This window comes from Anomalospiza imberbis, chromosome 1, assembly GCF_031753505.1.
Source record: "Anomalospiza imberbis isolate Cuckoo-Finch-1a 21T00152 chromosome 1, ASM3175350v1, whole genome shotgun sequence".
NCBI lineage: Eukaryota > Metazoa > Chordata > Aves > Passeriformes > Viduidae > Anomalospiza > Anomalospiza imberbis.
Genome location: NC_089681.1, coordinates 22,061,289 through 22,088,684, shown reverse-complemented (window position 1 = coordinate 22,088,684; position 27,396 = coordinate 22,061,289). Strand labels below are relative to the sequence as shown.

The following is a 27,396-nucleotide window of genomic DNA, read 5'->3' as shown; positions in this document are numbered from 1 at the left end:
TCAGAAGAGTGGAAGTCTGGGAGTGGGCACATTAAAATCTGGATGAATAAAGAATGATAACGTAGCAGTGAGGTCATATATGGAAATAACTGATTGCCTTGAAGAGGATGGATACAGGATCTGAAAGGATTGGGTAGCCACAGATGGAGTGTGCAGTGACAAGTTTGTGTATACTGAAGAGGATTGGGGCAGGATTTGGAATGATGACGATCTGAGGTTATTTGCTGCTAAAATGCAACTAATATATTCTGTATCATGAGTTGTATAATATTCATTGGTTCAGGCAATTTTTATTGATTTAAAAATGGGGAAGGAGTGGACAGGAACTTGTGTTATATAAATGAAATTAATTTCATTGTTTCATCTTCATTCATAATGCAACATGCTCTTGAGGATTACTACTCTATGTGTGTCATATTTGTATTATGACAGAATTGAAACTGCTTTGCTAACTTGACTGTATTTTTTTTTCTTCCCCTGCCTCACTTTCTACTGCCTAATGAAGGAGGCATGCTTCTTTAATTGTGGAGAAAATTTGAGCGTGAAAGGAATGACATACCTTACCAATTCACTATTTGATTACAGAAGTCCAGAAAATAATAGTATTCGTGCAGAATTTATATTGGATGCAGCTCATCATAAGGTCAGAGAATTATATTTTTCTTATAAAAAAATTTCCAATGCTCTCTAATGGATTTCTTTTAATTATTTAGATCTGTGTACTATTAGAGGACTGAATTCTCTTTACTTTTACACATTTAACTGAATCTTACTTTGCAGCTGCCCAAAAAAAAAAAAGTAAATCTGTTTGTGTCAACAAAAAGACACCCACAAAAACCAAGCCAAAAAAAGAGCCAAACTGAAAAAACATGTCCAAAAGCAACCTCAAACTCCCCTCCTGCCCCAAAAACTAAATTAACGTCATAGTTTCCAAAAGCAGTAACCACAGAACATTTTAAGAGGAAAAGAGATGTATGAGAGAGTACTAGCAAAACTCGAGCTTTACCATCATGTCTTTTAAACCCAAACAGTAAGTAGTCTGTGGTCTTCAATATAAGAAGTGCTGTCAGATTTGGACAGTATTAATTTTATTGTTTGCATTCTGCATTGGTCTACTCAGAGAAAATTTTGCAAATTCTGCCTTTTGTGGAGACAAATTTTTAGTCACCTCTCGTCTCTGTTGTTGTAAATTGTGCAGTAAAACCTTATTCCCTGGTTGTCTGCTGTTATTAAAGATTGGTTGCAATGACCAAGGTGGTTCCTTTCCAGGTGTGTTCATAGGTGGAGATCTGTGCTGTTTATTTTACAGGCAAACCATTTATAATTTTGGAATGTATCTAATTTCCTTTTAATTTAAATTTAACTATTTTCACCTCTTTAGTACTATTGATGAAGTGTAGCCCTGAAGAATCATGTGAAAAAAGGAGTTTAGTAAAATCACAAGTACTTATATTCAAACTTTTCCCATAGTGTGTTTTAAGCTTTACTCTGTCCTTGGTCTGTCTTCAATGCTTTTACAATTTGCCCATTTTTTTGGCAAGAGTGGAAGCAAATTTGCTGTGTGATGTATTATATTATGTATGAATCCCAATGTTGGCATAAAGTCTTGATACGTTTCCTACTGTTGAAAGATAAAACCACAATATTCCTTGAATAGCAAAGCCAAATTGAACGGGCTGAAGTTTTCAGTGTATTTAATTAGGTTGATGTCTTGCATGCAGGATGTCAAATGAAGAATACTTACTTCATTAAAGGTACTAATTGACTAGATGCTATTGATGAATTGGTCAGCATGTCCACAGGAATTATGGATGTGCATTTGTGTGGCCTCAAATGGAAGTTACATTACCTATCAGAAAGGTGAATTCTTTGTGATAACCTCTGTCCTTTGCTTTGATAAGCCTTTCCCTGTGTTGATGCACAAATCCAAACATGAATATATCTCTCTAATACCAGTCTATCAGTTGGTAATCTCAAGATTCTTTTCCTTATACAACATTTTCTTTGTTTGCTTTGCTTTGTTGGTAGGAGACATACACAGAGATAGCTGGAATGCAGAGGTTTGGGGCTTTCTACATGGATTACTTGTATACAATGGAGAGCACTGGAGGCAAAGGTACCTTTTTTTACCATTGTTTACCCTGATAAATAATAGAAACAAAGACTTTTCATGTCCAGATGGTCCTTGAGCAACTGTCCTCTAACTTACCCTAGATTTACCATCAGGATCATCATTAAAATGCTTTCATCTTCATTGATGTCTTTCAGAGGTCAGTTGTTTTGGTTAGCTGTTGATTGTTGGTGTACTTCTTTTTTTATTTTTCTTTTCCTGCATAAGTAATCATAGTGATATTTTTTGTAGCCAGTTGCTAAACTGAAAGTAATTATCTTGTAGCAGTGATGGAGTTCATAAAGTAGAATGTCTTTTTTTTTTTAAGTTGTTACTAGTGACATAATATTAAAATATATCTTGAGAAACCCTGGTTGAAGAATGAGATTGATCATATACTTGGCATAGAAGATGAAAATGACTATTGTTTTTCTTCTATGAAGAAAAATGCAAGGATGCAAGAAGGTGTGAAGAATTATCTTTAAATATATCTAAACAATTTGATGAGCAAATATTAGCCTAAACCATGTGCACATAGATATTGGCAAATTCTAAATTGTTTTTGTTATTCCTCAATTCTTTTCTAAGTCTGAGAAGTGGATTTAATGAAGTATATCTACTTTTGTGAGTGTCACAAAATCTGGGACAAAGCAGTTAATCTATCAACAAGTAATATGTTTATATTTTTTCACAGATATTCTTATCACTGATTGTGATATAATTTCCCCCTCACTCCTCAGAACACTGTCATGTCATCTACAGCTGCTGTTCTGCACCTTTATTGTCAAGTTGATAGTATTTTCTTCCCCATCTGTGTATTTGATATTGTGAATACTATTTCTCTGGATATCTGTTAGGAACTTCTTGCTGTTTTGTGACCGAACATTTATCTGTCCTTGCTACATAGTCAACTCTTCTGGGGGTTTTTTGTGTTTCTATTTCTGTTTAAGAGAAATCACAACTCCTAATGTTCAGCTTTGTTTTCTGGACGTGGTGGACATTAAGTCTAAAAGGAGTAGGAAAGAAACTTCCAGTTTCCTTAGAGATGGATCATGAAATACTTACAAAAATAACTGAATGATGCTATTGCCCTCAGCAGTAGAGGCATACACCAGGAAATGGAACAGTTCTTTCCTGACTCTGAGGCTTTTCTCTGTACCATGAGAAACTCTGAAAATTTACAAAGCTCTGAAAATTTACAATTAAGTCGAACTTCTACTGCAGACTTCTTCTGGTTTTAATAACGATATAAGTGTTTAATTGCACATTGAACTCATGTGTAGAGAAGTTGAAAACCTCGGGTAAGCCTTATCTCCTTCCTGAATCGTAGTGTAGAAATTGAAATATTCACAGACTATGTGCATTATGAAGAAAAATTGATTTTGTGGAGTATTTCTTCTTGTTTCTCTGAATGCATAAGGAATGTTATGATCCTATCTCTTCCTGACTTTTAACTAACACTTTTCAGAAATTACTGAACTCAGGAACACATTTTTATTTTCCTCAGTGTCAGACTATTGTATTTTCTGATTACATTTTTCCCTCCTTAGCTTCTCTTTTTTTCCTGCCAGGATGATTTCTCATAGCCTTGGCTTCTATTTTCTCCATCAGTCACTAGGAAAACACCTCACAAAATGTAGCTTGTCTTTCTATCGAGTCTTACTGTGTGTTTTTATTCCAGTATTACTCCTTTAATTTTAGGAACCTGGCTACGTAAAATAATGGAGTAATTAATTTTAAATTGTTTAAATGGTTGTTATTTATCTAGAGTCAAGAGCTTAAAATCTTAAATTTTCAAATGGTTTTATTTCTCAGAAAAGCAAATATGATGCTTCCTGCTAGTTATTTTCTAGCTAATTTTTCCATATTGTGGGTTAAATGCAGAGTTGTTAAATAGAATGTAAAAAAATAGATGCAAAATATTTATTTAAGATAAAGGTATAAATACCTTAAGATTTTGAAAAAAATACAAATCTTCTGCATTTTTAATATGTTGTTTATATGAAAGTTTGTATTTTCCTATTTCTTATTTTGGTATAACTGTTTTTCCTTACAATTACTGCACTCCGCATACCATAAAAAACGAACAAAACTTAAGTTATAGGAGGCAGTTACTGTGATTGTAAGATTTTTATCTGTCAAGGCAATTTTGGTTTGACACATTCTTTGCACCTTTAACCTTTCCTCAAGCATAGGATTACTGATTAAACCACAAGTGCCTGCTGCATAACATTAATCCTCAGGAGTTTCATCTGTCACTTAGAGAAGTGCATTAATCAGTTTCAGTATTTTGAATGAAAGCAAGATAGTCATGCACAGTAGTCTTATTTAGACATTTAGTCTTTCTTCCCCTTCCTTTATTTTTCTGGCTTTTTTGCTTTGTACTTCAGTGCAGAACAATTTCTCTGAAACTTTAGGTAGCCTGTCAGTTCCCTGATCAGTGATTTGCATGACCTACAGACCTAGCAGGGTATGCTGTTGAAGTTACCTTTTGTTTGTAATGTGTACCTCTCTACCTTGCTGGCAAGTTTATTATGTAGCACTTATTTTGATATTTTTGGTTGATTAGAATTAGACTGTTCTGTAGAACCAATAGGTTTTCTACCTTTTCTGTTTGCATTTAGATGGAATTAACTGGAATTGTTCCAAAAAGTGGTTTGTATGAATTCTGTCACTTATATATATTATTCACATACATACAGTATATACAAGCAAGTCTAATTTTTTCCTCTTTGAAAAGGCAGGCTGTTACTACTTCTGGCCTTAATATTTTTGGCCTTATTATTTTTTATGTGGTGGAATGGTTTTTTACACTCTTTGGTAGTGTTCATCTGAACTGAGTACCGTGTAGAATTGGAAGGATAAAAGTATATATGTTAACTGCCTATAAAATAAATGCAGAAGTCAGTATGCTGGGTTTAAAAAAAATCCCTTTTAGGATTCATTCAAAAGATTGTAATTCAGTTCCAGCTGAAGATTTGAGTAGGTTTTATGAGGTAGTATCCTTCTGTCCTTTTATCTTTCTTTTATTGTTCTTTTTCTTCTCAGAAAAACAACAAACCAAGGGAAGCAGAGGCTATAAATTCTCTCACTATCAACTTCTGTTAGGCTTTTAAGGATAGAGTTAATTCTTCTGCTGAGTGTGTAAGCCTGTAAAGGCCTGCAGAGCATTATGCCAGCTGTGCATCAAATTCAGCATAGTCTCAGTTTATTTGAGGACCTTTCTCCTCCCCAGTGCTTAGAAGCAACAGTGTTTTTATGGAGAATGATTTAAACATAAAGGAAAAAAAAAACCCTATTCGTTCTTCCTTTTCCACCAAGCTCAGCTTCCCTCAATACAAAGACTATCTTGAATAATTGCAGTAAAAAGAGTACAGTAAAGGATAGACAAAAGGGTGAATGATGGGGTTCCTCTTGGGCAACCAGAAATCATAGAATTGTTAAGGTTGGAAAAGAACTCATTGAGTCCAACCATTAACCCAGCACTGCCATGTTCACCCCTAAACTGTCCCCAAGTGCCATATTCATACATTTTTGAACACTTCCAGGGATTGTTGTTGCAATGTTTACCTAGACAGGTTGTGCCAGTGCCTGTAGCCAGTTTCAGTGAAGAGTTTTTTCTCAATATGCAATCTAATCCTCCCCTGGTACAACTTGAGGTCTCTCATCCTGTAGCTTCTTACCTGGGAGAAGAGTCTGACCTCCTGTCCTTGCTACACCCTCCTTCCAGGTAGATCTAGTGAGCAATAAGGTCTTCCCTCAGCTCCTTTTCTCCAGGCTAAACAACCCCAGCTCCCTCAGATCCTCAGAAGTATTGTGCTCCAGGCCCATCACCAGCTCCATTTTCCTTCTCAGAACCATTTAATCTTTATGCTTATTTTGTCAGACTATTCATTTATGTTATGGTCAGCAAGATATTTAATGTTTAGCTCTTCTGTCAAAGCAATGAAGATACTGTCAAAGCAATGATCTTAGGAAAAAATCAGAGTGAAGTTCAGCAAGCGAAAAATGTTAGAGGGATAGGGCTATATTTTTACAAAAATGCCATATATGACAGGAAAACTTGAGCTTCTGAAATCTGCATGATTTAACTGAAGAATTTCTATGAAGTATGTTTAGAGAAACGGTCATGCTGTTTGGTAGCAGATGAATAGCCTGTATACACTGAATGTATGATTTTGGTCTATCTCATTACTCTACTAAACTACTCTTTTTATCTCTGTTGGCTCTTTAAAAAAACAGTCTGAGACCTAATCATTAAAGAAATTTTCTTTCTTGCTGCCCATACATCACTGAATGGTGGTAAAAGTGAATGGAAGGAAGTGTTTATCTTGGTTTTGAGTCTGGTTCTCCCAGTCTTGTCATGGCAGCTAACCTTTCAACGGCCCAGATCTGTCATGTCTCTGCAGCACATATTTTCCTTGATTAATTGGGATACATATCTTTGTGACAAGCTGGAGAAAGTTTTGAACACCATGGCTGTCATTGACACACGGGTTTAAGCTGCCATAGAAGTTTAGACACCTCCAAAGAGTCCCAAATTTGAGAGCTACAAAGTTCATGGAAGACTTCCTAAGTTGTATTCTGCTTGAAGGCAAGGCAGAAATTTGCCCCATTTGCTCTTTACCAGAAATACCTTTGCATTTACCAGAAATAATTTTGTTAAAACCAGTTAAACCAGTCATTGTATATTTGTGTGTTATATTTGCATAGTAATATTTTTCTGTATATTTATTAAGTCTTTGATCACAGGATTTGAAACAGGAGTAGGTGATAAAATATGTTATTTTGTCCAATTGTCTAGTGTAACTTTTTATAAAACTTGTTGTAGTTTCAGGGAATCAGCAAGACCTTTCTTCAGCAAAGAGTGAAGATTTTGGAAATGTTCAGGAGATGTCCACAAAAAGCCTCATTGTGGGTCCACTCAATCTTCGACTGGATAGCAGCGCAGTGCACCGCATCATGAAAATGATAGTTTGTGCTCTGGAACATGAGTATGAACCATACAGCAGAACAAAACCAGGTTTGCTCCTATTGCATATACACAAATATACAGAATTATACCAGACTACATTTAGTGCTTTTAAAGGTGCAGCTTTCATATAGTTTTTATTAGTCTGAAGAGGAAAATGTAAAATACAGGTAAATTAATCACAATATCGCCATCAGTGTTGGATGTGCTTCTGAGATAATTTCAGACACTCTGAAAGCCATTTGTTTTAATTATAAGCCTCATGTTGAGTAAGAATAGCTTACTTCATTTTCTACTCTAGCTTAATTTTGGAGTCTTAGAGAAGAAAGTATTCCTACTGGTATTTATTAGTTCAAATAATAGGTAACTAGGATGAAAATGCATGGAAATAAGTTATGGTAGACTGTTAAGATGAGTTTCTCAGAGCAATACAGATTTCAAGTAAGGAAAATCAGTTAGTATTGCATTTAGCCTTAGGTAGAAGCAGTGTGGAATAACATTATTAACTGTGAAGGGGCAGGGGGTAAGCTTTGCATTTTTTGTTAGTCCTTAGGCATTTCTGAAACATCAGCTGTAGGGCTCATTTTATATATTTTAGTGAAACATATGTAATCTTCATTTATTGTAGATATTATGGATGGAAGTAGAACTATGCCAAGCTCAGAAGAAGTAGCATCACTGGAGGAATACATTCCTACTAGACTTACAACATTCACTGTTCTTAAGTGTACAATTATAATCCCTGTGGCAGAATTCAATTTACTAGACCACTTGTTGCCCATAATCATGGGTGAGAAGGTATGTATACACAGATAATGATTCAGTTCTTTATATCAGCATGTGCTGTTTGATATAAGTTTTCTTACTGGCCTGTTATTCCACATGCTGGATGTATCACTGATGTATTCTGGATTAGTTTGGTGTCTGTGAGCCTTAACTTCAGATACCTAAAATGAGTGGCATCTGACCAGTTCGACTTGGAAACTGAAGCTGTTATCTATGGATAGGAAAACTACTTTTGAATAAAAGATATTTTAAAGCATCGAGCAAATGGAAAGGCAGTAGCTCTGATCTTTTGATCAGAAGAGTACCTGTTCTGCAGATCTTCATAATCTTGGTCAAGTATGAAGTCTTTTAATACAGAGGCTCTATAGAGATGACATAGGTTTTAATAGCCAGCTCTGTGTGTGCCAGTTCCAGACAGGATGTCAGCAGAACTTGGGCATTTAACTGCTGAATGACTAGCTCAGAGAGACAGAAATTTCCTGATAGCCTTCATTTGTTTTATCTTTTGGTTATGTGTAGAATAATGCCAGCAAAAGAATCCTATACTGGTTTTATTCTTATAGGTCTCCTCCTTCAATGTGCAACGTTGAGATACTGTAGGGATAAATCTGTGGCTTGTAGTGAAGACTTGCAGTAGGTTTATCTCTTGTGCCAGAGGCTGGAAGGTGTTTTATTGATAAGGGAGGGAGTGGGAAGAAAAGCAGAGAAGTTTTTTCCTTTTTAGCACTTTTTAATACATTGCACTGAGTAGTGCAGTGGGTTGTGGAGCTTTTCACCTTATGGGCATGGGCAGACGGTCCCATGTTTGTTGTAGGTTTGAGGTAAAGAACTTAAATTCCAACTTGAATTTTTGGTTGATGTAGTCATTAATTGGAGTCTCAATTTACATTTCTTGAATGAAGCCAAGCGTATTTAAAATAATGATTTTGAAATTTAGATTGAAAATCATATGTACATCAACTTATTGTCCTATTTGATGCATATTGAATAAAATTTTTAGATTTGTAGTGTAATTTGGATTGGAAGAGATGTTTGGAGGTGTTCTCCAGGAGTTCAGCATCCTATCCAAAGCAGGAGTGGGTTGCTCCAGGGGTCATTCTGTCAAGTGCTGAATAAGCACCTCTTCTGTCTTGCTCTTCTCTGTACCCTCCCAGTAGGTTGCAGTAGGCAGGAGTAGGATTCTTCTCTGGCCTTCTCCAGACTGAAAGACTTCAGTTGTCTCTGTTTCTCCTAAAACATAGCTCATGTGCTCCATCCCCACAGCCACCTTGTTTGCAGCAAATTTATTCTTCTATGCCCAGGTCCAACCTGTACTGGGTGCAGTACTCCATTTTAATGGATACTATGAAAAATAGACTTGGATGTCTAAAATTGTGGTATTTATTTTCTATGGACTGGCATCTTCTTTTGCTGAGATACCTGGCATGACTGAATACATAAAAGATGACAGTGTAAAGGGTAGATCAGTATGAGATAAGTAATATGGTGATAGTACTTTGGAGTGATAAAAAGATAAACAAAGATTTTATAGGATGAAATATTTTGACTTTGCATATTCTTGTACTGGGTTGACCTCAGCCAGCTGCCAGATGCTTACCCAGCTGTTCTCACTCCCCCTCCTCAACAGAGCAGTGGGGGAGAGAATGGGATGGGTCAGGGTGGAGGGGGGGATCACTTACCAATTACCAGTATGAGCAGAACAAACTTGACTTGGGGCAATACATTTCACTTATTGCTAAGACTCCAAACAACATATATCCCCTCTGCCCTTTTTTCCCTCAGACTCAGTTTCACTCCTTCATTCCCTGACTCTTCTACCTCACACCCCTTGACAGAGGGGGAAGGAGAATGGAAGATGGGTGTCAGTCTGTAACAGCTGAGCTCTGCAACTCCCTCATTCTCCCACTGTTCTGCCTCAGTGCAAGTCCTTCTGGCAGTTTGCAGTCCTTGAGGGAGAATCTGCTCCAGTATGGGCTCTCCTCATGGCTGCAGTGCCCTTCAGGGCATTTCCACCTGCTCCAGCATGGGCTGCCATGTTGTCTCTTGTGGGCTGCAAGAGAAGCTCTGCTATGGTGCCTGAAGCACCACTGCTCCTGCTCTGACCTTGCTTTTCATGTTGCTGTTTCTCACTTATTCTCTGAGTCTTTGGAGCCTGTGTGGTGTTTTTGCCCATTCTTAAATCTGTTTGCTCAGAGGTGCCCCCAGCTTGGCCGAGGAGCTCAGCTGAGCCCTGTGGTGGGGCTATCGCAGCATTGGTGAACCTGGCCCAGGACAGCCCCTGGTGTCCCCTCACAGAAGCTGCCCCTGTACCACCAGCACCTGGACACCTGCACCTAAGACAATTCCAGATAAAAAGTTGATTATTTTAAACATCAAAGAAAATATTTTGGAAACATTTGAGGATTTATAGTATAATGCCATGGTATCTATAAATAGTTTATTTCATGTAGATTTTCTTGCATGTTTAGGTAAGAACATACAGATACAATAAATAATACATCTAAATTATTACATGATTTTTTCCCTCCCTGCCCTAGAATTTAAGTGGACTGTTAAATGCTGCAAGTTTCCAGCCCCTGCGGCCTTTGCCTTCCATCCGGATTTTGGTGGACAAGGTTAACCTGGAGCACTCAGTGCCGATGTACGCTGAGCAGCTGGTGCATGTGGTCAGCAGCCTCGGCCAGCCGTCCGACAACCTGCTTCATTACTGCTACTCACACTGCTATCTGAAGGTGAGTGAGCGCTTGAGATGTGTGCTGAGAAGAAGATCATGTATGTTTAGTTAATCCAAAGTGTTAGCAGGTTTCCTGTAATGATGTTTTCAGCTAATCTGAAAGGCCATAGAGTAAACACATTTGACAGAGTGTTGTTGTTTGGGATTGCTGCTTCTGACTTGAGCCAAGTGTTTTGTAATATGCTCTGCACACTTCATCTGAGGAAACTGCAAACTGAAGCCCCCAAGGTCCTTGTGACAAGACAGAGTTAAAATTATTCAGAAAGAAACCTTTTTCCTCATCTGAGATAATGCTCCTATGGTTTGTAGATTGCTGTAAAATTACAAACTTACGAACCTGATAGGAAGTTAGGAGGAAAAACCATCACTACTAGTAGTATTGATAGAGCAAAACCATCACAGTGAAGATATGCAATCAAAAACTGTTAGCAAACAATTTAATTGTTTTTCATTATAAGAGGACAGATCTCTGAATGTTCACAATTAGAGATGCATTATGTGAGAGGAGCTCTTGTTGTGAGGCTGGGGGAAGCTTAAGATATGGCAAATTGTTTTGAGATGGTTCAGTTGCCATCTGCTCTGTGGAGGAGTTCTAAAGCAGGCCTTTCCAGCCTTTTAGGATGTGCTTAGGAAGTTTGAAATCTTTTGGGTGCTACTAAAGTATAAATATATAATACTACTACTGTTAATTTTAGGCAATTTCTCAGTTATCTATTCACTTCTATGCTGATATTTTAGAAGAATTTAATTATTTAAATCTTTATTATCTGCATACAAGAAACTGTGTTTCAGAATTGCATGGCAAGCTTTCAGTTTTCTGGGTGATATGTTTACCCTCTGTGGCATTTAAAGTGATTGGAATTGCAGTACTGCAAGTCATCTGTATGTTTTTCAGTTTGAGAGGATTCTTTTTTCTCTTCAGAAAACATTTTCGTTGCAAAATTTGGACATCAGCTTTGGTTTTTAAAGGGTTTATTTGCTAGCTTTAATAGTGGCTGAATTGTTCTGTTCTTGTGAATAGTGGTACAGCATGTTAAAAGACAAATCTATAGCAGTTTTTTTGCCATATTGAATGGGGAAAAATCATAAAGAATTCCTGTGATGAATCGTTCTGTAGCCAGGCTTTTATGAAGAAAAAAAGCTTTGAAGGGAAGTTTCTAATTTCCTTAAATACCACTCTTTCATACCAGTGTTGTTATAATTACTCAAAGTGATTTTATTTTGTATGAAAGGCTGTATGTAATCTGCAAGTTTAAAGGATATAGACTAAAGTATTTGAGTTTAAAAATTGTAATTCAGTGTTCTTTTAAATACAGCAGACCGTAGTTAACATTTTTTGAGTGAAGAAAATATTTTTACCTGTATTTTTAGGGCATTATTTGAAGTAGATTTTTGTAGCTATATGTATGTTAGGGGAAAAGGAATTATCTAAATATAATACACAATTTATTTAATATTTACTGAGCATATTTATAAGTACATATGTTACAAAATATCTTGAAAGTAAAGTAATCTAATGACGTGATATTATACCATTTGACCAACTGAATTTGTTCCAGATATTTGGTTTTCAAGCAGCACTGACTTCTTTGGACAGTAAAGGATTATACTGCATCCCTGTTCCAGTTATCCCCTCATTCAGTACTGCTGTTTATGGCAAGCTGATCAAGTTCCCCAAATACTGGTGAGTATTAAGCCTGTACAGTGTGTTTAAGTCATGTGTACAATTACTTTTGAATTTTTAATGAGGGATTTAAAAATGCCAAGCTTTGCATACATCCCTAAACTTCTCTGTCTCCTCTCATATTCTGCTATTACATCTGTTGTAGTTCATAGGTTTCTTTGTAAGGATAGCTGTCAATAAACATTTTAGACCCTAGTTTGGCTGAGACACCTGGAGCTAATGACACCAAGGTCACTGGTTCAATCCCAGTATGGGCCAGTCACTCCAGATCAATGATCCTTGTGGGTCTTTTCCAACTCTGCATATTCTGTGATACAGAAGCCCTGTGGTAAACGGCTTTCTTTTAGACCTTGTAGGTTTCTGGAACCAGTCGCCATTCTTTCTTGAGCTGATACAAAAGTTGAAGTTACATACTGATGGCAAGCTTGATGTTTTAACTGAATAGGTCAGCTTTTTCTTTTTTAAATTCAACCAAATAAAAAGCAGCAAACTGGAGGGTAAAACACCCAAGCATCCCAAATCCAAAATGTTTCTATTACACTTTTGTTTCCCTTTACAGCTGGAAGTGTTTCAACATTGTGATGAGATATTTAAACTGTTTGTAGTAGTTCAGATGTTAAATATTTTTCTTCTGAAAACAGTTCCATACTTTATTATGAAATATGCTATATAATTTTTTTTAGCCTTAAATGCAATGGAAATTCAGTATTTAAATTTATCTCTACAGTTCAATATTGTCATCATTAATGTCAGTGTGTAATAGCTTATATTAATAGGTTGCATTTACAAAAACTATTTTCAGGAAAATCCATTTTGACAATATTTTAGACAAGGTATTCGTTTTCTTTATCCCTCATTTTGAGTAGTAGCTGTCTGTAATACTGCTTTGTGACTAAATCCATGCAAAAAAAAATTACATAAAGTGACAAGACAATAAAAAAGCATGTTAATGGTTAAATATTTTGGCTTCAAACATTGTGTTGAATAGTTAATTTGTAAGATAATTTTGTTTGTGAAACCTTAATGGATTATACAAAAAAAGTGTACTTCTATAATTGTTCTTAGTGTCATGCAAAGAATGTACTAATTTTTCTTTCACAAGCTGTGATACCATATTAAATGTAAATGGGTTTTAGCATTGTCAGCACACCACCAGGTGGTAGCAGCCTAACTGACTTTGTCATAATTTCTATCAATAGTTTACAAAAGTATTAATGATTTTGAATTAATTGCTGTTGTGTTGTACCATTTGGCTAAAAAAAAGTTTCCAGGATACCCTATAATCAGCACTAATCAGAGTAGTTCAGGACTTTACAACTGACAGCCTTTCCTTATGTTATCTGACATTTAACACTAAGCTCTGGTTAGTAATCCTGATTAGCAAACTGCATGAATAAATCAGTGTTGAATGGCAAACTTAAATTTCTTCACTATATTCTAAACCCTATGTTTAGTTGTGCAAAATCAAAAAAAATGATTTTAGGCATGAGTTTTTAAATAAATCTGTCATCTGACAAGTTAGTGGTATTCAAGTGCTGCTGCTTTCTCATGAGTGTGCTTGTGCTCTTCTGCATGTGCTTGTGCTTGCTGTGCTCCATCTCTTCTCGCTCACGCTTGCTTTCTTGTGCTTTTCCTTGTGCACTGTTTCACACTTGCCCTCATCCTCTCTCGTGTTCCTGGTCTTGCCTTTACAGTCTCCCTCTCTCGTGCATTCTTAGATTCTCTTGTGTAATCTGCCCCTCTCACATTCTTTGTCTCTCTCTTTTAAAATGCATTGTATTACCATGCATGCCCAGCTGGAAGGAGCTGTAGTTTTGGGGAGTGGAGGCAGGGGAATGGTCCTGCCTTAAAGCAGCAAACCATCTATTGGCATTTATTAGCAGATATTGCGAGACCAACACTTACTGTGGTCCTGTGGTCTAGTGTGTTTTGATGGTTTTCTCACTTTTTTCCTGTGATATGATCTTTCTGTGGCTTATTTATCTCTTAATGAAATAAAAAAAAACTTTATAAAATGAACTTGGTCTAACCATTTATCTAAACTAAGCAACACCAATTTGTGAGTAATAAAGTAAAAAAACAAATGAGTACAGCAGCAGCCTGGTTAAATGAAGTGTAGTTTGAAGTGAGTAAAACTCCAGATGAAACGCATCAAATAGCACTTCAGCTAAATCAAAATGAGCATGAGGACTGAGAGCTTCATTGAAGTCATGCAGTGAGTGAGAATTAGTCTGGTAGGATAACCTGGTAATGTCATTAAACTTAAATTCAGTCCTCCCTCCCAAATTATACCACCTGCTTTATTTGGATTTGTGGATTTCACATTCCAGAGTTTCTTAAAGTGCACACATCTGATGCTACATGTGTTCTTCTGTTTCTTTGTAGAAAATACATACCACAGACCATACCTTTTAAAAACAAAGACATTTTATGAACTGTTATGGAATCCCTTAGGTAGTATGTTTTGAGTTAACAGTGAAAATCTCAACTTTATTTCTGACATAAATCAGTACAATAAGTTTCTTTTCTAGTTTCAGTACAATAATCTAAAAATTACTGTTATATAAAGTGTATAAAATACTGTAGTAATATTAATTTTTTAAAACTAGTTAATAAACATTGGCAGGATGTTTTAACAGATAAAATTTCAGCAACGTCACTCCAGTAAATTCCAGTAAATGACCATGAACAGTCATAAAGCGCTGTTTACCTATTAGATTGATGTCTCTTTTAATTTCAGTTAGTACACTTTATTTGTATGAAAGAAATGTGCTCGAAGTTACTAGTTAACTAAGTCTTGGACATCTTTTAAATTGCATAGCTAATCTGTTTTTATTGGAAAGAACAAACCATCTGGTCTTTTGTTTTTGTCAAGTGTAACAAGATGCAAAATACAATGTTAATGTCAATATTTTACAACTGCTTTATGTAGTGTTGCATGCCAGATTGTAAAGCAGCTTTCAGAGCTTTCAGGAGGATGTCTAAAACCAACTGAGAATTAGCAGAATATGGTTAAAAGCCTAGAGTGAATGACAAGAATGTTTATTGCCAAACAGAAATCTTGAGAGGAATTAGCTGATTTTCTTTTATTCTTTTGGCTTCAATGTCTGTGGTAACAGATGAGGTAATCTGGTGTGAGACACTTCAGTGTTATAACCTTCCATCACTTCTATGATAGCACTTCATTGTACTTCTGAGGAATGCTAAATTAACAGTACAGAATATGGATTTATAATAGCCTTCATTTTATTTTTCTGGTGTCTGATTGACAGTGATGTGTCCTCTCTATATTTTGAGCTAGATATCAGTCAAGTTAGGTGTGTTATTTTTTTGCTTTGCTTAACCTGTTTTCTCTAAACAAGTGTTCCAGACTCGTGTTTTTGTTTCTCAGGTCTGTAGGAAGTTTTTCACTTACTGTCTCTACCTTTGACAGATTTTCAGACTCTCAGCTCTGGTAGAATGAAGTTATAAATGAAGGTGACTTCATTATCCCTGATTCCTTTCTGTTCAGCTTCTTGGTCCTGTAGTCTGCTTTCAGGAGATCTGTTTTCTTGATAGTGGGTCCCCTCTTTATTATTTGGATACCAGAGCAATAGCTGCTGTTTGCTGCTTTCAAGGAGGCACCAGTACAGAGTTGACTAATAGCTAGTCATGTTAAGTTTGAGTGTGTAAATTAACCTTTTATAAAGAGGTTGAGGACCTGCTGGGTAAATTATTATCTAGGACTTCATGGACTGCACTTGAATTATTAGAGAGTACAGAGCATTTAATTGATTGTTCTTGAGTTTTTACTCTTTCAGAACAAAAATTTTGAATAGAAACTTGCAATTAGATCTCAATAATTATTAGCAAACAAAGTTCAGTCTTAGACATGCTTAATAGATACAGTTTCTGCTAAGATTCTTTCTTTTGAGCTGTTCTCTGCGGACTGTCTTAAGAAATTTTCAGCTTAAATACATGCAGTGTGCTAATCTTCATCAAGATTCATCTTTCTGATGAAGAAGGATTTTTGGTAACCGGAGATTTGATTTGTGTTGGCACTGTAGTTTCATTTCTTCAGTTTTTTTATTAAAGTGCTAATCATTATTGACAAAAGCTGACAAAAGTTTAAAATTTGCTTTGCTGTTAAAGGCAGTCGTATGTATCATATGCTGGGCACCTCATCTGTCCAGAGATCTGTCACTTGTTTCACTTGTGAAAGCTGGGAATTACAGACCTGACATAGTTATTTTATTAATATGTGCACTTACAATTCTGAAAGATCACTTAGGAAATCTAGATGCAGTGCTTTACCCATGGAATGAATATGTGTATTTTCTGTAGGCTCTTTTTATGAACTCTCAAGAACATTTATATAGCATAGCTGCACTTAATATTTCAACAGAGATTTAACTGTAAAGGTAAACATTTACTGTGTCCTTAGAATCTGCTACATTTAGAGTAGATTGGCAAATCAGATTATAACTGCCCTTTGGCTAACTATTATGCAAAGATTTCGAAAAATGTGCTTTGCCACGAACCTGAACATCAGCATTTTGTTTTCTTACATGACTTCCTTGCTTTTATTTTGATTTTTTTCCACGGTGTAATTGTTGCTTTGTACGCACAATTTAGTTTCTCTTTTATTTTCTAGCTTTAATATTAACATTACCAAACCTGAGGATTCTAACTCCCACATTAGTACTGCATAAGTTTTTGCTCTAACTTCCGTTATTGTAAAAGTGTTTGTATTTTTATATAGCTTTACTTCATTTTCTTCCATCATGTGTCCCTTACAGGGCAAACATCCATCTCTTAATCAAAGCTATGTACCTGGTATACCTTATTCTTATTTATAGAATAATTTCTTAGATTCATTACACAGTTGAGTAAGGTCATTATAGGTTCTAGCCAGGAGGTGCACCTGCTCGTGTCTGCTTCAAGGGTCATCTTGTAAAATACCGTGTGCATTTAATGGTATCCCCATGAATTGACAAGGGTGAGAGCAATTCATGTTGATCTGCAAGCAGAGTGGTAGATGAAGATCTGGCTTCTTACACAGTAAGAAGCTATTTAGCAAGGAAATTAGGTTCTGCTGACATGGCCTTTACCAACAAGGTGCTGCTGTCATGACACTAGGAGATCTTTAGGATTTGCTGCTCAGCCAAGAGAGGATTAAAAGTGTATAAAGGAGGATGAGGTTAACTGTCTGGTTTTGCTACTTTTTTGAATAAAACATCTTTGCAGGGCATGTCCAGTGGAGTAATCTACTTAGGACTAGAAATCATAATAGATTTGTGAGCTTGAGAGTCACAAGATTTAGCTGTCATGACATTCCATGCAGTTGTGCTAGTAAGAGTCAAGCAGATCCTACTGGCAGGTAACACAGAGCCAACTATCCACAAACTGTGAGCATTAGATCATAAATCTAGGAAGTTTTCCTATAAATTGACACTTAGGTCTTGATTTTGGCAGCCTGTTTTATTAGCTAGTCACAGTAGATCAAGAGCAATGTCAATTTAGATTGGGTGTGGATTGCATTTCACATGGGCTGTTGAGGGGCATACTCATTTCTTGGGTCAGAAGCAGAAACAGGTTGAAAACACATGAAACTCATTTTGGAGCATTCAGTTGTGACTATTAGTTATGTCAGTAATTGAATTTAACTGCCAGATGAAAATTTGGGATATTCTTCAAAACAGAAAAGATCTGGCATTGTGGAATGCCTGAACATTCAGATGCATTCAGTGTATGGGGCAGGGGAGTTTCAGCTTCCTCAGCATTGTTGCAGTTAGATCTGGCACATTTTAAAACCTGTTTGAACTATTGAGATATGCCAGTGATAGGGGCTGTGCAAAAGCAGAAGACAACAGTCATTCTCTTGGGTTCTGCAGGGGTGTTTGTGTAGTCGTGCTTCACATGTGAACAGTTAGAACAGCACTGTAAGGAGCATGCTGGATTGCTTCAGCATTGGCCACTTCTCTGCTATTGCCTAGATAATGCATCAAAGAACATAATACTAAATCAAATTAAAAAAAAATTATTGATAGCTGGTTTGGGTTGGGCATTAGGTGAGCAGTGACTGATACTTTCAGAAGTTTGATTTAACGTGTTTCTTAGTGTTTGAAAAGTAAGTATGCCAGTATAGTATAGCATATTGTGAACACTAATGTAGGGTGATATAACAGCTTTAACAGAAGTACTTTTCATTGATTTAACATATCTTGCTTTATAAAAGTTCAAGGGGGTCATGCTTATGTATAAGGATGAAGATGCTTAACAAACTTGTGTGTTACATTTCTAATCTGCGGTGATATGAACATTTTAAGTTTCAACAAGAACATTTTGGGACACCTTTCAACTGCATTTTTCTGGAAGGAGCTATTGTTGGTTACCAAGAAAGGCACTTGGAACAGGAGGGGTTTTGCATTCTGAGTAAATGACTTGCAGCTTGATTAGTGTAACAACAAATTAACTTCAGTTGCAAACCTCTAGTTTAATTTTTTTTAAAAATCAAGTCCACATCAAATGTTACTGTTTCTCAGCAGATGTGGCAGGCAGCATTCAGCAAATCTGTTGAAAGTGCACTTATAATCAATGTAAATTGAAAGCAGTTGTATTGTTCAGTATTGTCCATGAGGAGGAAATTCAGTAGAGTTGACACTAAAGGGTAGTCACTGGCAGTGTTTCCAGTGTAGTTATTTAGACTAATTAATTGTCCAATCTCTTCAGTGAAAGTAAATTAAGCTTATTAACTAATATCGGTCCAGGGAAAGTGATTGCACATGGTGAATAGTTAATCCTGGTTTTTCTAAGTGTTGACATTACTTCTACTGTTTACTTAGAAACAGTTGTTTACTGTTTCTAAGTATTGCCATCAGGATTTGCTGGCATGTACTAGAAACAAGCAAATGGTATTTCAAAATATGAAGGATTTTCAGGGTTGAAGCTGCATTTTGATTAGAGACTGGTGAAAGGTATTAAAAACCCAGTCTTAAAGCTGAAATGCTGTTGTATAGCATAGATCCTAAAGAAAAACTGAATCCCCGATATATATTTCTTTTGCACTGGATGTATTTAGAAATTCTGTTTCTCTTAGTGGTAACACTATCTGTATAAAAGGACTTGTTAGGATTTTCAGTGACATATTCTGCTATGAGGCTTTACCCATGTAGAATCTGGCTAGAAAGATGCACTGGTGGCAGTTCTTCACTCAAAGTTTGTCCTTTGTTTCTACAGAATTTTATCTGCAGTTTGGTGCCTTTTTTTTTTTTCCTGCTGCTAATTGAATCTGTGAATTATGAAGAGAAATAGAGTCTCTGTGCTGGCATCTCTGCTGCTAAATAACTAGAAACCCATCTGTGACCCTGAGGCTTGGTGTTTTCTCGTGTCTCAGTTCATATACACATGTCTACCTGTAGCTTTCCTTTCCACTCCCAAAGGCAGGAAAAAAAAAATTAGATCTAAGGAGGACATATATTGCTGCTTCAGACTGAGGGCAGCTTCTGAGATGCTCGGTCCCTTCAGCATTGTTGGAGAAAGTGCCAGCCTGAGGCTGGTGCAGAGAAAGTGAGCAGGTCACAGACCATTACTGGAGCCAGCACTCAGCCTTCATAGCTGGCAAGCAGGCATGCTTGAAACTTGCACCCTGAAACTGATTGTGGTGTCATTCTGCCAGCCAGCCCCAATCAAATGTTGGTTATTACACAGAATTCTGAAGAACTGTGCTTTAGTGTTGCAGTTGCTCTCTTACCTTTCACCTTTTTCTTTGCATCTTCTTTTTAAGGTCATGCCATGGGAGTTGATAGGATTCAAAGCACTGTTTTAAGAATATGTAGTCATTAAATACAATGACTTGAAAAAAAGGCATTTCATTCATTGGGACTTAGAATAATTCTACAGGGAACTATATTGGATTATTTACCTTGTGTACCAAATAATCCACCTTCACAAAAGCTGTGTGTTTACTTCTTGAATAAACTATATGTCTATCAGTTAAACTATACAGAATTGCTGATTTTGTTTATCTTTTTATGTTTACCGTCATTATGCTCATGGAACTTAGTCATGTTGCTGGCCAAGCTGTAGCATATCTCTTTTTGACTCTACAGATCTTCACTCTCAAGTGGTAAGCATCACTTCCACCTGAAGTGAGGTACCAGAAACCAGAGTTAAATTATGCACCTACTCTTACAAGCAGATTAATGTGACTTTCAGTTGAAGCTGATACCTCTGATAAATGGTGACTGCACACATTTTATTAAAACACAAACTGTATTTATCTTGACTCAAATAACCCAAATATAAAGGCTCATGTGGATATTCAGCTGTCCATAATACCTTAGCATCTTTACTGCATCTGTGTTCATCTCTAGGTGGAAGAAACATACTGTCCTGTGTCCAGTATCATTTGTTTGCTGTATTCTCCTCATGCTTGTTCCCTCTGTCACCCAGAGGTGCTTTTTCTTTTTCATAGGCATGAAAAAGATCAGGATCTTTTTGGTTCTGAGTGTTTGTTTCCTTACACACAAACAATATGCATTCTCAGCATTTTTCCTCAATCACTTCTATCCTAGTTGTTTATAGGTTTGTATTTTTATTACTGTTTCTTTAGCAATGCCTTTTAAAGGAAGTTAAAGTAACCTGTCAGGTGTATATACTGAGGAACAGCATTGAATGAGTATTGTGTTATGGTGTTGACTGCATGTAAATATTTGGATGTCCATTTGGGCCTGTATGTTTGGTAAAATTTGTCTGTTTTTTATTAGGTTTTAATCTTCTAAAGGACACCAGCTCCTAGTTTCTGAACTAGAATTTTTAGCATGGTGTGTTTTGGATAGGAATGTTAGAGGGCCATTTGAACCAACAACAAAAAAGAGAACAAGTAAAGGCAAGCTCAGGTGGAATAAGAAGCTCTTAAATAGTAAAAGATGAGAATAAAACCTGTTTATTGGATTTGGAAATCATTATACCTGTTGTAGGTACTTCTGACATCAATGTAAGAAATAGAAAGGATTGTTAGTTCAGACACCAGTACAGAAATTTCAATTGATCAGATTTTTTTCTCATTATAATGTATGTGCTTTTTTAAACAAAAGCCAATATAATTCTTTTCTTTGCTGATGTTTAACTAGTGTTTTCTTTGAGTTTAATCTTTGTCTGGTTCCAAAATGAGCAATTGAATAGAAGCAAATATTAGGTAAACACAATTAGAATATTTATTTGATAATGAAGAAAAACCCAGGGATAATGAGAGAATTAAGAACCTGGCTCTCATATTTTAAATGAGCAAATGGAAATGGGACTTCTGTAATGTCACTGACTTAGTGTGTTGCTCTGAAAGAACTTGGGTATCTTTGATTTTGCATTCATGTTGGATTTGGCTGTGCATATATCTATAATACAAGAAAATACCTTTTTGATGTGTTTTACTGATAATATCTTAATTATGTGTGTGATAATTTTGATGGTCTTGAAGACTCACTAGGGCTTGTGGAGCTTTTAATTAATTAAATAGATGTTACAAGACACAGTGAATAGATCAAAACTGAATGCAGGAAAACTATATCCATAGATTCTGCTTCAAAGCTTGTATTATTTTTGAGGAATGAATGGTGTAAAGTAATTCCAGAGTCAATGCTTAAAGAAGGTAAATTTAGATTTAACAATAATTGTAGTCTTTGAAGTATAACGTATTACACATTTACTGAGATTTAATGTTTTGCTTTAAATAGCTTTTGATAGCCTTTAAAATTCTTTTGAGGTTGATAGTTAATGAGGCCACAAAATAATAATTTTCAAGTCTTTGTACTCTTTCTGCAGTTATGCAGTGTGTACATGTGAACAATTAGCACACCTTGTCCATTCATGTCCGTGCTGTTGAAGATACCCTTGATCCATCCTTTGCTATATTAAAGGCTTTTCTGGTAATAAGAAAAACAAGATGTGCTTCCCTGTTTCCAGAAACTTCTTTTTAATACTGTGTCTTCTCTCTTAAAGGAGAGTGAAATTGGTTTTTGTGGTACTGTATGGGAGAGAGGTAAGTCCTTTTATTTAGCAGCGAGGTTGGGTTTAAAGGATTGCTCTTCCAACCTCAACCATTGTATTTTATCTTTCTGGATTTGACAGAATTCAGACACAGAATACAGCTTTTTTTTTTTTTTTTTTTTTTTTTTTTAGTTTTGTGTATTTTGTTTGTAACATCTCCATTTAGGGCAATAACTTTGTTCAAATAGTAGTTTTATTTTGCTAATGCAGACATGCACCTTCTTACTGCTCTGACTAGCTATTAAAAAATTGCCAGAATTTCAAGTAACCTTTTTTCTCTCAGTGCAAATATGTCCTTTTTTTCAACCAAAATATTTTATCTATTTATGAAAGAAAATAAACAGCATGCAAAGTTTTTAGCAGAAGAAATTCACAGCAGCCCCCAAATCATAACCCACTTACCTTTTTGGACAAATTTTTTTTACTGAGATCAGTTGTTACTGTTTACTTGAAGTTGGGGTTGTGTTCAGCTCTTAAATCTTTAGCAAGGAATTTGAAACTGTGTTAGTTCCTAAGAAGACCTTTGAACTGGGTTTGTCAGTGCAGTTTTCTTCACTGAGCACCAGCATGTTTGAGCCCTTCTGGCTCCCTGTTTTACCTGCTAATGGCAACCAAATGGTTCTGTGTGGCAGATTTAGAGGATTGATTTAATGGCTGTTTCTACTGCTTCTGGGGTTGTGTGAAGGGGGAAGGAGGAGAGGGAAAGGGAGAGGATGGAGTTACTTCCCTAGACAGTAAAGCAGGCTGCACTGTGGGAAGCCAGCTCCCCAACCCCTGAACCACCCCGGTGGCTCCTGAGATTGGATACACTGTAGTATCCAAAGCAATGGTACTGGATTCATAAAAGCGATAAAAAAGACTAATGCTTGCTTTGTTTCAGTAAACACAGATCTTTGTGGGTTGGAGGTTTATGGCCACTGGCAACTTTTACCTGATCACCTCTGGTGGTTTTGGTCATCTGCAGCTGTTTAGTTACAGTGTTTGCAAGTATCAGCTGTTTCCTTCTTGTCCCCCGCCCACAACTAACATCTACCTACAAGATAAATGATAATGATGGCTGGCATTTAGTTTGGCATTGCTGCTTTTTCTCGTAGGATCTCTTTCTCAGGAAAAGATACAAGGCACAATTAAAAAGTAGATGTAAAAGTTCTCTGCTTTTCACATGACTGATTCCCTCTGCACTACCTTCATTGAACCAGTGCTTCCCTATTGAATGTCCCTGTGTCTTTCCAGACTTGCTTCTGGCTTTTTTTATGTTTGTAATATATTTTGATTTTTGGCCACTGTAATGAATACTGATTTTTCTCATGGTCTTTATATTTGAATATTGCGGCATGTAATACAGCTGTCATATCCCTTCCCTTCTTCTCACTAACACCCACCATCAACAACTGGAGGATTCCTAGATCCAAATAAAAAAGTTAGACGTTCTTGCAGCAGTAAAGAAAGACTGGATGTTTAAAGTGTAAGTAATTAAAAAAGTCCTGAATTCATGTTGAGGCCATTCCATGATGAAAGTTTATTTTTTTCACTTTTTTTTCAGATCTCCACCCTATACCTTGTGGAGTTCTGAAGATGCAGTTCTTTAAAGGTGTAACTTTATATATGGTTTAATATATACGGTTTACGCACATCAAAACCTTAAATACAGAGAGAAGACTGAGGTCTGCTTGTTATCTCCTCAAAAGATAACAAGCTGGGAACTTGTAATTTTATTCTTTTATATATTAAAATGTATATCATATCACTTTAATAATTTCTGGAGTTACTAACTAGTGCCTAGAATAAGTTTTTTTGCAAAGAAAGAAATAGCAATTAGTGACTGATGTCCACTTGCAGTTTGATGGCAGTTCAAATCCCTAGCATCTGTCCCATTGATGAGTCAGTAATCTGAATTTGATCTAAACATCCTAAATATGTTTCTCTAATGCAGCTGCAGGTTTAAGATGTTCCTATATTACAGTTTAAACAGCCACCTTAGTTTATCTTCTGTCTAAAAATAAGACTGAAAGCCCCAAATACCTTGTTAGTATAAAAAAATTTTTACTTCAGATCTGTTGCATTTTGAGGCACATATGCAATGACCAAGCTAGAAGTGATCATAGACTGCTTTTTTGCCCGCTTTCTGAAACATTTAATCTGCAGGTAAAAAGACTCATCAGATGCTTTGTGAGGCTCAAATCATGATGGGTGAAATTAAAACTTTCCTATCTTCACATTCAGGTGTTTGTTTTTTCTTGCACACTTTCTTCTCTTGCTGTCTCATAGCACAGGTCACTTTTTCTCACTTCTTGCTCTGTCACAAACCAGTGATATTATTTACATGTAGCAATCATAATTTTTGATCTAATGATCTTAACTTTAATGACCAGATGGGACAAAATGTATAAAATAATTTTGAAAACAACCCAAGTTTAGTGCTTCTAACATGTACAGAGTTGTGTGTTCCTTGCTTAAAAGGGATTTTTTTTTCAAGGTTTCTCGCTTTTAGATATTTTTTGACTTCATTATTTTTGTTCTTGTAATATGCATTCATTTTTGCTGTGCTGTATAAAGCTGAATATTATTCCATTAAAACACACACTGTACTGAGAATTGAGAATGGATAGCCTCTATTAATTTTCTAAGCCATATTAAAGTTTATATTCTGCCTATATTGCTTTGTTTTCACAATTGTTTCAAGGAAATCTGTGGGTATTTTTTTTAAGCTTGCATGTGACTGAACATTTTGAAAAATGTTTTCATCACTGACAACTTATATTGCAGAACTGATGTTTAAAAATCTATACAGGAGTCCATTTTAAAATGATGGCATTTTTCTCTTCTAATCCCATATCTAAAATTTTCAGAAATACCAAGGTAATGTTTTGATTTACCGAAAAAAGAAAAAATTGGTGAATGTTGAAGTTCATTGTTTTCTCCCTTGTAATAAATTGTACAATTAACAGCGTTTCCTACAAATAAGAGGCCAAGGCAGTGGCAGCAGCTGGAAATTCCCCTATGTCAGAGATGATGCAAGATACCAGGCAGCCTTTAGTGAAGTCTGTAGAAGAGCAAAAGTTGAAGACATCAGTCTTGGAGGTGTTTTTGGAATTAAGTGTTCTAAAGCAAGTTTAATTCTTTGGGTTTTTTAAAATAGTAACTAACTTGGCCCTCTAGCATGAATAATTGTATGTTGCTCCCTGAAGACTGAAAATCGTGTTAGTATATGTGGACATGGGATATGCTTGGGTTTTTTTGTGACTAGCAGTGACTTCATTTTGGCATTTCAAACAGTAATACTTCCATTTCCCTTCCTACATGTTTCCTTTAGAGGTTTGATATTTGTCATTAAGGAGCTAGACATTGTTTCTTTTACAATAATAATAATAATAATAGTTACTTAAATGTTAAAAATGATCAAAATTTTCTTTTCTTAAAATTAGATATCAAACATCAGATTAAGTAGAAATACACATTTGTTGTAGGTATGTAGATGAAGCCTTTGCTCATGTCATATAAAACCAGCATGCACTTTCTGGTTGCCTAAGAGAAAAGGTGTGCAAATGCTGACTGAAATTATTTGGGCATTTAAATTACATTCAGGTTCTTCTAAGGCACAATTGCTAGGTTCTAGTAGCAGGTTGCCGGTTTTGTTATTTTGGAAAAAATGAACTAATCCTGTTTCACTGTACAGGATATGAGTAATAACAAAAATCAAATTTTTTCAAACATTTTGTAGGTTCCAGCTTTGCAGTTGGGGACTCTGTATAAACCTCTGGACCCAGCTGTTCACCACTATATTCTTTCAATCACTTTGAGGTGTTGATTTTACAAGAATGAGTTGCTGTTCCTAAAGTCTACAAACGGAAAATATTTCATAACGGGCCTGTGAACTTACATGGATTGGTTATATTCATGCCTATGCATGCTGTATAATAAGGACCAATTCATGTTTTTGTTCAAAAACAGCAAAGAAAACTATTTTCTTTAATGGTACGCCAGATTTATTAAAATATTTCAGCAAGTCTGTATTACAGTTTGTCAGCAAACTGGCTACAACCAAAAAGTATTTAAAAATCATTTAATTAGGACAGATTCATTTTCACTCCATGCCAGTGCACAGCAAGACTAGCTTGTTCATATTTCTTTAAATTTATTCTGGACCTTGTCCAAGTTCAGCTTTAATGAGTAGCCTATCCTGCTAGTTAGGATTTATTTTCCCCTAGAGAAGAGTGTTTGAATTGGTAGTTTTTTAACCTGTTCACTTAAATGAACATATGTTCAGAACTGCATCTTAACTCTTGAGTGTAAAGACTTGAGAAATAATTATTCGTATTGTTGTTACAGTTCCAAAATGCAGTTTTAAGTAGTGTTTTTAGACCAAAACTATGTGCCACAACTTTTTTAATAAGGTGAAGAGTTTTGATATGAAGTTGCTTAATGCAAATTCAATGATACAGTATAGAACCACTGATCTGATTTGGTTTACTGAAAAAAAAATATTTGTACTTGTATTTTCACTTATTACTTGAATATATCTCTTGGGTCATAAAACTTGGTTAAATATAGCTCAATACCTTATTAATGATGTATTTTTCCATATTAACAGGTGCAGCTTGGTGGCAGACTTACATTTTAAGATCTTTTAAATGCATTATTTGTGTTTCAAAACTGTTATCATAAATCCTGAATTATAATTGTACTTTCATCACTAGCTGGGTCTAGTTAAAATTTCCTTTAAGGAACATTTGCTGCACACATGGTACAATGCTTCCCCCGCCTTGATTTTTTTTCCTATAAAAAAGGATTTATTTTCAACTTCCCATTCCTCCAAACGTATCTGAAAAGGACCAGAAGACTTTATTCCTATGGGATTGTTAAAGTACAGTAAGTGTAGAATTTGCATATTGTTAAAAAAAAATCATACGCTGTTACTACTCCTAAGGGACAATTTTATGTGAAACTTTTAAGTTCTGAATGTAGCATAGGTCAGTACAGTAGCTGTAATATGTATTAGTTAAATAGTCAGACTTTTAAAGCCGAATCTTTTGCACTGCTATATTGTATGCTGTGATTGTCACAGCTCTTCAGATTCCCTCTGA

At 35.8% G+C, this 27,396-nt stretch overlaps 1 protein-coding gene across 7 annotated transcripts in view; it reads left to right on the top strand.

The window, feature by feature from the left end:
- The window catches only part of VPS13B (vacuolar protein sorting 13 homolog B), a 431,250-nt gene that overhangs the window by 63,189 nt on the left and 340,665 nt on the right, over positions 1-27,396 (top strand). For all 7 annotated transcript variants that reach the window (XR_010997092.1, XM_068183911.1, XM_068183916.1 and 4 more), the window contains exons 11-16: positions 506-643; positions 2,029-2,116; positions 6,942-7,133; positions 7,711-7,880; positions 10,406-10,600; positions 12,162-12,286. Coding sequence is in view for 6 of the 7 variants with exons in the window: in XM_068183911.1 (XP_068040012.1) it covers positions 506-643; positions 2,029-2,116; positions 6,942-7,133; positions 7,711-7,880; positions 10,406-10,600; positions 12,162-12,286 (908 nt within the window). In the remaining variant the exon portion in view is untranslated. The remainder of the gene's footprint in view (positions 1-505; positions 644-2,028; positions 2,117-6,941; positions 7,134-7,710; positions 7,881-10,405; positions 10,601-12,161; positions 12,287-27,396) is intronic.